The sequence below is a fragment of the Jaculus jaculus genome, chromosome 18 (genome assembly GCF_020740685.1).
Source record: "Jaculus jaculus isolate mJacJac1 chromosome 18, mJacJac1.mat.Y.cur, whole genome shotgun sequence".
In the NCBI taxonomy this organism is placed as follows: Eukaryota; Metazoa; Chordata; class Mammalia; order Rodentia; family Dipodidae; genus Jaculus; species Jaculus jaculus.
Genome location: NC_059119.1, coordinates 33,663,571 through 33,675,000, shown reverse-complemented (window position 1 = coordinate 33,675,000; position 11,430 = coordinate 33,663,571). Strand labels below are relative to the sequence as shown.

Genomic DNA, 11,430 nt, shown 5'->3' with positions numbered 1-11,430 from the left:
CTTCCTGAGTGCTGGCGTTAAAGACGTAGCCATCACACCCAGCTGTCATGGAATTTTTGTTGTTGTTACATAAATTGTCCCATTTGTTTCAGGCTGGGGATGTCTCAAATGAAAGGGCTCCTATGGGTCACTCCGTTCCTTTAGTTTTCTGATGGCAGACGTGACTGCGACAATAGAGGTTGTGTTGTAGGCCCAGGCCCCGCCAGCCACCGTTTGCGTGCAGCAATTCCAGTGCTAAATGCCCATCGCTTCATCTTGGTTTTGCCACAGAGGGGCAAGTGTACTTGGCATGCTGGCTGATTTCAGTTTTCTTCACCATTTTCTGGAGGCAGGCACCTGAGTGGGTCCCGTACTTACTGATGATGCTGGCCTTCTTAGTGCATTTGACCATGTCCTCGTGACCCAAGCCAGACCACAGAGAGGGAATTTTGTTGTTTTTTTCAAGGTAGAGTCTCACTCTAGCCCAGGCTGATCTGGAACTCTAGCTCCAGGCTGGCGTTGAACTCTTACTGATCCTCCTAACTGTGCCTCCCAAATGCTGGGATTAAAGGCGTGTACCACCACACCTGGCGAAAATGGGGAATTTAAATTTAATTTTTTTCTGTTTTGTTTTGTTTTGTTGAGGTAAGGTCTCAGTGTAGTCCAGGCTGACCTGGAATTCACTATGTAGTCTCAGGGTGGCCTCGAACTCACAACGATCCTCCTACCTCTGCTTCCTGAGTGCTGGGATTAAAGGCGTGTGCCATCACGCCTGGCTTAATTTTTTTTTTTTTTTTTTTTTAATTTGAGGCAGACAGACAGAATGGGCACATCAGGGCCTCTTGCCACTGTAAATGAACTCTAGATGCATGTACCACTTTGTGTGTCTGGCTTTATGTAGGCCCTAGGGAATTGAACATGTGGATGGCAGGCTTTGGTAGCAAGCACCTTTAACCAATGAACTATCTTCCTCGCCCTCATGGGAATTTTTATTTTATTTTATTTATTTTTGGTTTCTCAAGGTAGAGCCTCCCTCTAGCTAGCCCAGGCTGACCTGGAATTCACTACGTAGCCTCGAACTCATAGCGATTCTACCTCTGCCTCATGAGTGCTGGGGTTAAAGGCATGTGCCACCATGCCTGGGTCTGAGACACTTATTTTTTTTTCTTTTCTCAGCCTGAGGTAGAGTGAAACCCTACCTCAAAAAAATAAAAAAGAAAAGAAAAGAAAAGAAAATGTGTCTGAAGGAGAAGAAATTCTTGCTAAGCTGTGCTGTTGGCCCCATGATACCCTAAGTCCCATCTGTTAGTCCCACGGGGCCCATAAACTCCAGGAAGGCCATTCTCCCTCTGCTTAGTGCTTCCTCTAGGAACAAATGTAGAGTCTTTTGTTGTTGTTGTTCATTTTTATTTATTTATTTGAGAGTGACAGAGACAGAAAGAGGTAGAGAGAGAGAGAGAATGGGCGCGCCAGGGCTTCCAGCCACTGCAAACGAACTCCAGACGTGTGCGCCCCCTTGTGCATCTGGCTTACGTGGGTCCTGGAGAATCGAGCCTCGAACCGGGGTCCTTAGGCTTCACAGACAAGCGCTTAACCGCTAAGCCATTTCTCCAGCCCAAATGTAGAGTCTTATAAGCTCTGCAGTGGACAGGGTATGGGCCAGGGTGGCCTAGGGCCTGAAGGCAGGGGGAAGCAAGGATGCATGGTAAAGAGAAGTTTCTAACCATCTGTGCAGTGGGAACCCCAGGCTGGAGGGAAGGAAAGGAAAGGCCGAGGAGGAGGAGGAGGAGGAGGAGGAGGAGGAGGAGGAGGAGGGTGACCTTCCTGCCACCGTTTGTTCCCTCTTGTAGGCAGCCGGGAGACTGCCTTCACCTATGCCGTGAGCGCCGCCGGCGTGGTGAACGCCATCAGCCGAGCCTGCCGCGAGGGTGAGCTGTCTACCTGCGGCTGCAGCCGGGCTGCGCGGCCCAAGGAGCTGCCGCGGGACTGGCTGTGGGGTGGCTGCGGGGACAACGTGGAATACGGCTACCGCTTTGCCAAGGAGTTCGTGGATGCCCGGGAGCGGGAAAAGAACTTCGCCAAGGGGTCGGAGGAGCAGGGCCGAGCGCTCATGAACCTGCAGAACAACGAGGCTGGCCGCCGGGTAAGCTGCCCCTGGGCTGATCTGCGTGCCCTCAGCATTTGAGCTAGCCACCCCCCTTACCAGCGCACATGTGGGGTTGGCACTTTGGTTGGTATTGTTTCCCTGCTTTCTTTTGCTTTTATTCCTTGTTTGTTTTGTTTTTTTTGTCTGCGGCAGTGTCTCATGCTAGTCCAGGCTGACCTGGAACTCATGGCTTTCCCCTTCCCTCAGTGGAGATTAAAGGCCTGTGCCACCACATCCAGCCATGTTTATTGTGTGTTTGTTGTGTGTGTAGTGTGTATGATGTGTGTGTGTGTGTGTGTGTGTGTATGCACCTGCACGTGCAGATTCACTCGCAGGCACACCAGATGAGAGTGTTGGGTGTTCTCTAGGCTCATCTGTGCATTTTCACTAACTTCCTTGCGACTCTGGTCTCTGAACGTGGAGCCGAGGTTTCTCGAAAGCACTGGTTGATTCTCGGGTCTCTGTGCACCACAAGACTGCGGGACAGATATGTGTGGCCGTGTGCAGCTGTGTATGCTGGGGAACTGATCCAGAAGTCTCAGGACCCTCGTGCTTGAGCACAAAGCACTTGTGTCCACTGAACCATCTCCCTCAAACAGGATTTGAACAATCCTCCCTACTAGAGGGGGCAACAGATGGCCGATATTGACTCCCAGCAGCCAGTAGCTACCTTGGGAGGTGTGCGTTCTCATGTACCCCACCATTAGGAATTCTTTTCCCCTCTATTTTTATTTTATTTTATTTTTGTTGTTGTTTTTCGAGGTAGGGTCTCACTCTATTCCAGACTGACCTGAAATTCACTCAATAGTCCCAGGGTGGCTTCGAACTCACGGCGATCCTCCTACCTTCTGCCTCCCGAGTGCTGGGATTAAAGGTGTGCGCCACTACGCCTGGCATTCCCCTCTATTTTTTTTTTAACCTCTCCACAAGTCACTGCAGCCATCAGTCACCATTGTGCTGCCCAGAAAGACCTCCAAGGAATCCTACAGTAGTGAAAATACCAGGACTAGTACTTTAAAATCAGATCCGAGCTGGTCATGGTGGCGTGCGTACCTTTAATCCCTGCACTCGGGAGGCAGAGGTTAGGAGAATCACCGTGAGTTCGAGGCCACCTTGAGACTACAGAGTGAATTCCAGGTCAGCCTGGGCTAGAGTGAGACCCTACCTCGATAGATTATCAGGGATCTGACACGACATCTTTGACAGTAAGTCTAGGCAAGCTTTGCCAGCTTTTCACAGCTTCTGAGAGCTCCGTCCCAGGCTCTACCAGGCTGGTGCTGCTTGGTTACATGAGGGGTTTTTTTCTTTTCATTTTTGGTCTACTCCCCACTTTATTGGGGGGAGGGGTTGAGGTAGGGTCTCTTCATAGCCCAGGCTGACCTGGAATTCACTATGTAGTCTTATTTGTGTGCGTGTGGTGTGTGCGTGTATATAGGGTGTGTACTTGGGTGAATCACGGTCTCTTGCTGCTGCAAATGAAAGCCAGATACACATGCCACTTTTTGAGTTTGGCTTTACATGGGAGCTGGGGTATTGAACCCAGGCTGGCAGACAGACTTTGCAAGCAGGCACCTTTAACCATTGAGTCATCTCTCCAGCCCCAGTTGAGTTTCTAAGTATTAGCCTTGTGCCTAATCTTGGTGACATTTCTGTCAAATACACAGTGTGACATTATAAGATAAATCTGGGAGAGGAATTTAGTATTTCGAAGGACTAAAACTTTTTTTTCTTTTTGATTTTCGAGGTAGGGTCTCGCTTGAGCCTAGGCTGACCTGGAATTCACTACGTAGTCTCAGGGTGGCCTCGAACTCACAGTGATCCTCCTACCTCTGCCTCCCAAGTGCTGGGATTAAAAGGCATGTACCACCACACCCAGCTTTTTATTTATTTATTTATTTTTCTAAAGCAGGAGCTCACCTGTGCCAGGGCCTCTAGCCACTGCAAATGAACTCCAGATGTATGCACAACCTTGTGCATCTGGCTTTATGTGGGTACTGGGGAATTGAAACCTGGGTCCTTAGGCTTTGCAGGCAAGCAGTTGTTAAGCCATCTCTCCAGCCACACCCCTACTTTAAAAAAACCTTTTTTTTTTTTATTTGTAAGCAGAAAGCAAGAGAGGGAGAGAGAATAGGAACACCAGGGCCTCTTGCCACTGCAAATGAACTCCAGACACCTGTGTCATTTTGCGCATCTGGCTTTACATGGGTACTGGGGAATCAAACGCAGATTGTCAGGTTCTGCAAGCAAGCACCTTTACCACTGAGCCATTTCTGCAGCCCTCTAGACCCGGTCTTTGAAGTTTTTATTGGGAGGGTATGTCAGTCCCACCTTGTGCCTCCCTGCCTCTCCACCCTGAACTTCCATAAGCTGTAAGATTGGAATACAGAACCCATTACCCTTCTGGTGCCCTTGTGGATGGCCCTCACTGGGTTGCAAGACTCCTTAGACTCTCAGTTTCTCTACCATAAAGTTATAGGCATAGTTCTCTATCAGTAAAAGGAAATTCAGAAAGAGTTTTTGAGGCAGTCTATGAGCTGGTTACATTGTTTCTTGCACCTGGCAGTGGTCTCTGCTCAGCACTGAATATAGGTACAATCTAGGAACTCTTGAAAAGAAATCAAAGAGATGGGCTGGAGAGATGGCTTAGCGGTTAAGCACTTGCCTGTGAAGCCTAAGGACCCTGGTTCAAGGCTTGATTCCCCAGGACCCACCTTCGCCAGATGCACAAGGGGACTTACGCATCTGGAGTTCATTTGCAGTGGCTGGAGGCCCTGGCGCGCCCATTCTCTATCTCTCTCTGCCTCTTTCTCTATCAAATAAATAAAAATTAAAAATTAAAAAAAAATCTAAGAGAGACCCTGGATAAAATACATCCTTGGGCTGGAGAGATGGCTTAGCGGTTAAGCGCTTGCCTGTGAAGCCTAAGGACCCCGGTTCGAGGCTCAATTCCCCAGGACCCACGTTAGCCAGATGCACAAGGGGGCGCACGCATCTGGAGTTCGTTTGCAGAGGCTGGAAGCCCTGGTGTGCTCATTCTCTCTCTATCTGTGTCTCTCCCTCTCTCTCTCTGTCACTCTCAAATAAATAAATAAATATGAACATAAAATACATCCTTGCTATTTAGTTTCAAGGAGGGGAGTTAGGTGGTGGCGCATGCCTTTAATCCCAGCACTCTGGGAAGCAGAGGTAGGAGAATTGCCATGAGTTTGAAGCCACCCTGAGAATATAGCTGAGTGAGTTCCAGGTCAGCCTGGGCTAGAGTGAGACCCTACCTTGAAAAACCAAATTAAAAAAAAAAAAAGGAGGGAGGTGGAAAGACAGACAGAATGGGTGTTCCGGGGCCTCCAGCCGCTATAAACGAACACGAGATACATGCACCACTCTGTGCAGCCTACTTTACATGAGCAGTGAGGAATTGAACCCGAGTTGTTAGACTTGGCAGGCAAGTGCCTTTACTGCTGAGCCATCTCTCCAGCCCTTTTGGTTTGAAGCAGGGTCTTACTCTAGTCCAAGCTGACTTAGATACTCACTCTGTAGCCCAGACTGGCCCAGAAGTCACAGTGATCATACTGCCTTGTTCCCCACAGTGCAGGGATTAAAGACATGTGCCACTTGCTAGGCTCAGGTGTGCGTTTTATTTATTTATTGAGAATGAGACAGGTAGAGAGAATGGGTGTGCCAGGGCTTCCAGCCTCTGCAAACGAACTTCAGGCACATGCACCACCATGCACATCTGGCTTATGTAGGTACTGTGGAATCAAACCTGGGTTGTAAGGTTTTATAGGCAAGCACCATAACTGCTGAGCCATCCAAAGTGTGCATTGTTTTGTTTTGTTTTTCGAGGTAGAGTCTTGCTGTAGCCTAGATGCGCATTTTTACCCTGCCATCTGTACTGGTAGAACAGCTGCCAGCACTAATGCATCATTATACTTTCATCGAAAAGCACTTTGTGTTTTGTTTTCTTTTTCAAGGCAGTCTAGCCCCGCCTGACTTGGAACTCACAGCGCTCCTCCTACCTCTGCCTCCCAAGTGCCGAGATTAAAGGCGTGCGCCACTGCGCCCAGCGAAAGGCATTTTGTAAGCAGCTTTCTGAACAACTCTCACATTATAATTGTGTTTCAGTGTGACCCAACCTCAAGTCCTTTCCACATTGCTGAGGTTCGGTGACTGGAATGGATTCCATACAGTAGCTTCCCTGAGCTGCTCCTGTTGCACGGGTCTAACCCCCTTCCTTCCCACATACACCATCCACCCACAGAATGTGAGGGAAGCTAGGTGGTCTTGCTTACAAGTATGATGGCTCACAGGAGACTTCTGAAAACTGACTGGCAACGCTAGAAAAGAGACCATTCAATACTTGGGGCATTGAGTAGGATGGGGGATTTTTGTTTCTTGCAAAACAGGGTTTCTCTGTACTAAGGCTGATCTGGAACTCACTCTGTAGCCTGAGGCTAGCCTCAACTCACAAATCCTACTACCTTAACCTAAGGCATGTGTCCCCATACCTGCTGGTGGATTGGGGAACAGGTCTTTTAACTAACCAAAGCCATACCAGCTTGTGAAATGACTGGATTCTTTTTTTTTTTTTTTAATGGACTCTTTTAAAAAAATGTATTAGTTTCATTTATTTATTTGAGAGAGACACAGAGAGAGAATGGGTGTGCCAGGGCTTGCAACCACTGCAAATGAACTCCAGATGCATGTGCCACCTTTTGCATCTGGCTCACATGGGTTCTGGGGAACTGGACCTGGGCCCTTTGGCTTTATAGGCAAATGCCTTAACCACTAAGCCATCTCTCCAGCGTGTGTGTGTGTGTGTGTGTGTGTGTAAAATGGAGAGGAAGTGGGAGGGAGAGAGAATGGGTGCTCCAGGGCCTCCCACCATTGAAAACCAACTCCAGACACATGCGCCACCTTGTGCATCTGGCTAAGGTAGGTCCTCGGGAATCGAATGTGGGCCCTTTGGCTTTGTAGGCAAATGCCTTAACTGCAAAGCCATCTCTCTATCCCCACCTCCTTTTAAAAAATAAATTCAGCTGGGTTTGGTGATACACCAAACCCATCTTTAATCCCAGCACTTAGGAGGCAGAGGTAGGAGGGTTGCCATGAGTTTAAGTTCACCTTGAGGCTATGAATTGAATTCCAGGTCACCCTGGGCTTGAGCAAAACCCTACCTCAAAAAAACAAATAAAGGGCTGGAGAGATGGTTTAGTGGTTAAGTGCTTGCCTGTGAAGCCTAAGGACCCTGGTTCATGGCTCGATTCCCCAGGACCCACGTTACCCAGATGCACAAGGGGGCGCACACATCTGGAGTTCGTTTGCAGTGGCTGGAAGCCCTGGCATGCCCATTCTCTCTATATGTCTGCCTCTTTCTCTCTCTGTCACTCTCAAATAAATAAATAAAAATGAACAAAATAAATTAAAAAAAGAAACAAATACAAGCTGAGTGTGGTGATGCACACCTCACACGCCTTTAATCCCAGCACTCGAGAGGCAGAGGCAGGAGGGTTGCCATGAGTTCGAGGCCACCCTGAAACTCCATAACGAATTCCAGGTCAGCCTGAGTTAGAGTAAGACCCTATTTCAAAAAATCAAAAACCAAAACAAAACAAAAATAAAACAAATACAGTGTTGGAGAGATGGCTTGGTTAAGGTGCTTGCCTGCAAAGCCAGAGGACCCAAGTTTGATTCCCTAGGACCTATGTAAACCAGAAGCACAAGGTAGTGCATGTGTCTGGAGTTCATAAGCCAAAACCAGGTGTGGTGGTACATGCCTTTAATCCCAGCACTCTGGAGGCAGAGGTAGGAGGATTGCCATGTGTTCAAGGCCACCCTGAGACTCCATAGTGAATTCCAGGTCAGCCTGGGCTAGAGGGAGACCCTACCTTGAAAAACTTAAAAAAAAAAACAAAAAACATAAGCCAGGTATGGTAACATACACCTTTAATCCCAGCACTCCGGAGGCAGAGGTAGGAGGATCACTGTGAGTTCAAGGCCACCCTGAGACTACATAGTGCATTCCAAGTCATCCTGGGCTAGAGGGAGACCCTACTTCAAAAAACCAAAATAAACAAACAAATAAATAAAAATAGTAAGATGGACTTTCCTGTTTACGAAAGTGGCACATTTCCTGTAGTACATTGCATGGAATATGCAATGAACAAGGTAGACAGGGGAATGTCCTCTGTGCATATTGACTGACCCTTCGTGGATAAGAACATGTTGCTCTGCCTCCCTGGTGATCAAGGCCAGGTTTCTGGATCTGCTTCCCATCCGAGCTCCTGGGGAGCCTGGAAAAGTCTCTGGATGTTTGAAAACCTATTACTCTTCCCAGTGAGCCAGCCCCATGGCTACTCTATCCATGTTGTTGACCTTGCCCGCCAGCAGTTCTCCTTTTAATTTTTCTTTATTTATTTGAGAGAGAGAAAAAAAAAAAAATAGGCAGAGAGACAGAGAATGGGTACACCAGGGCCTCCAGCCGCTGCAAGCAGAACCCTAGATATGCGCGCCTCCTTGTGCATCTTGCTTCTGTGGGTCTCGGGGAATCAAACTTGGGACCTTTGGCTTTGTTGGCAAGTACCTTAACCACTAAGCCATTTCTCCAGCCCAGCAATTCTTTTTTTTTTTAAATTGTCTTTCTCTTCCTTCAGGCTGTGTATACGATGGCCGATGTCGCCTGCAAATGTCATGGCGTCTCAGGGTCCTGCAGCCTCAAGACCTGCTGGCTTCAGCTGGCCGAGTTCCGCAAGGTGGGAGACCGACTGAAGGAGAAGTACGACGGCGCCGCGGCCATGCGCGTCACCCGCCAGGGCAAGCTGGAGTTAGTCAACAGCCGCTTCAACCAGCCCACCCCGGAGGACCTGGTCTACGTGGACCCCAGCCCCGACTACTGCCTGCGCAACGCGACCACGGGCTCCCTGGGCACCCAGGGCCGCCTCTGCAACAAGACCTCCGAGGGCATGGACGGCTGCGAGCTCATGTGCTGCGGCCGCGGCTATGACAGGTTCAAGAGCGTCCAGGTGGAGCGCTGCCACTGCAAGTTCCACTGGTGCTGCTTTGTCAGGTGCAAAAAGTGCACTGAGATCGTTGACCAGTATGTGTGTAAATAACCGCGCCTCCTCTGCAACCCTCCCTCTGCTTCCCAGACGTCTCCATTACGCAAACCTGGCATGGGGGTGCGTTCCTGTCATCCCACATTCGGGGAGGTGTGGCGGGGGGGGGGGGGTGCGCTGGAGGGTAAGAATTCTTCTATTCATCCTCAGCCGCGCAGTGAATTCAAGACCAGCCTGGGCTTCGTGAAACCCTGTCTCAAAAACAAAACAGAAAAAAAAAAAAAGGTCTATATTATATAAATATATCTAAATATATTTTATATTTGTATAAAGAAATGGATGGATGGTAGATAATGAACAGAAGAAAACGGAAAGGGACACGCTTATTTAAAGACTGGCGCTTTTGCTTTTAAAGGACTGGGCTTTGCTGGTACTCTGCCCGCTGTGGGAGGAAAAAAGGCTTCTTTTTTTTCCTGCTCTCTGGCAAGGACTGTCAGGACATAGGAACACAGAACTGCCTATCCACATGCCCTCCAGAAGAAAGACGGTGTTTAGGTGAAGATGATCTTATTTCTGGAGTCCTTTTGGGGGAAATGAATGTCCCATAACCCTGGCCAGGAGGCCCTGTGGAAGGTGGGGAGGATCTTGCTGAAATCCTCATGGTGGTCCAGGTGATGACGTCAGTAAAGGAAGCAACACTTGCTTTTTCTCTCATCATAGGAAATACTTGCAGGAAAGGCTCCTTCCCTCATGTGAAGAGACATCCCATGTCACTTACGTAGTGATTGCAGAGGGATCTACACCTCTCTGGACTCTGGGCCTGCATTTCAGTGAGACCCTTCCTCTGACGTTCACAAGCTCCGGTACCAAGAGGAAAGGGGTCATTTTACGTGCCAGATGTGACCACAGTGTCGGTACCTGGGCTGTGACTCAGGGCCAGGTGCATGTTGCACCGCCCTCCTACAGGGGACAGGAGACCACGGCCTCTGCTGCTGTCACTTCTCCAGCAAGGGGGACCTGGCAGATCAGGTCCAGCTGCCTTAGACCTGTCTTGTTATCTCTGCCCAGATGTACATTGTCTCCCAGACATAAAACACCCACCGAGGTCTGTCTCCTTTTCTTTGGGCACATAATTACCTTTTGTGAGTCTCCTTTGATATTTTGCTTCATTTTGGGTACTGAGCTTAGAACCCAGGGGTTCCTACATGCTACACAAGTGCTCCTCCATTGGGCCACACCCTAGCCTGGAGTAGACCTTTCCTTCAAAGACTAGGATTACCCAAACTCCTCTGCATGCTGACTTTCTCACTATTTGGTGTAATCCTTCTCCAAGCCAAGTGGTGGGGTTGGATTTTCTCTGCCTCCTCCTCCTCTTCCTCCTTTGTTTTCTCTAGTACTGGGGACAAAATACAGAGTTTCCTGTATGCTCAACAAAAAACTCTACCACTAAGCTACACCCCTAACCCTCCTTTCAGGGTTTTCTTTTGTGGGAGGGGGGGTTGGAGGAAGGGTCTATTTTGGCTTACAGACTCTAAGGGAAGCTCCATGATGGCAGGGGAAAAGATGGTATGAGCAGAGAGGGTGGACATCACCTCCTGGCCAACATCAGGTGGACAATAGCAACAGGAAAATGTGCCCAACCCTGGCAAGGGGGGAAGCTGGCTATAACACCCATAAACCTTCCCCCAACAGTACGTTGTTTCCAGGAAGCTTCAATTTCCAAATTGCCACCAGCTGAGGACCTATCATTCAGAACACATAAGTTTAGGAGAGACAACTGAATCAAACCACCACTTTCTGCTCTTGGCTCCCATAAACTGATCATCGTTGATATAAAGTGCAATGTATTCAGTCCAACTTTTGGGCATAGCAAAGAAATATTCAACTGAAGCCAGGTGTGGTTTGATTGTGGTGTCTCCCATAAACTTAGGTGTAGCCTAAGCCAAAAATAAACCTCTTTTTCCCCACAAGCTGCTCTTGGTTGGGTGATTTCTACCAGCAATGCAAACCTGACTGCATCACCAGGCATGGTGGTGCCCGCCTTTAATCCCAGCACTTGAGAGTCAGAGCTACAAGGATCGCCGAGAGATTGAGGCCACCCTGAGACTACATAGTGGATTCCAGGCCAGTCTCGGCTAGAACGACACCCTACCTTGAAAATTTTAAGAAAAGAAATATATTTAACCAATACGAGATTTAAACAGGGCAAATATCAAAACTATGTAGCTCCAAGTCAATTCTTTTTTTTAAAAT

The 11,430-nt window shown here is 48.6% G+C and overlaps 1 protein-coding gene across 3 annotated transcripts in view; it reads left to right on the top strand.

The window, feature by feature from the left end:
* Wnt5b (Wnt family member 5B) overlaps positions 1 to 10,310 on the top strand; it is a 136,085-nt gene extending 125,775 nt beyond the window's left edge. For all 3 annotated transcript variants that reach the window (XM_045137209.1, XM_045137207.1, XM_045137208.1), the window contains exons 4-5: positions 1,830 to 2,122; positions 8,776 to 10,310. In XM_045137209.1, the coding sequence (XP_044993144.1) occupies positions 1,830 to 2,122; positions 8,776 to 9,234 (752 nt within the window). In that variant the 3' untranslated portion in view covers positions 9,235 to 10,310. The remainder of the gene's footprint in view (positions 1 to 1,829; positions 2,123 to 8,775) is intronic.
* The last annotated feature ends 1,120 nt before the right edge of the window (positions 10,311 to 11,430 follow it).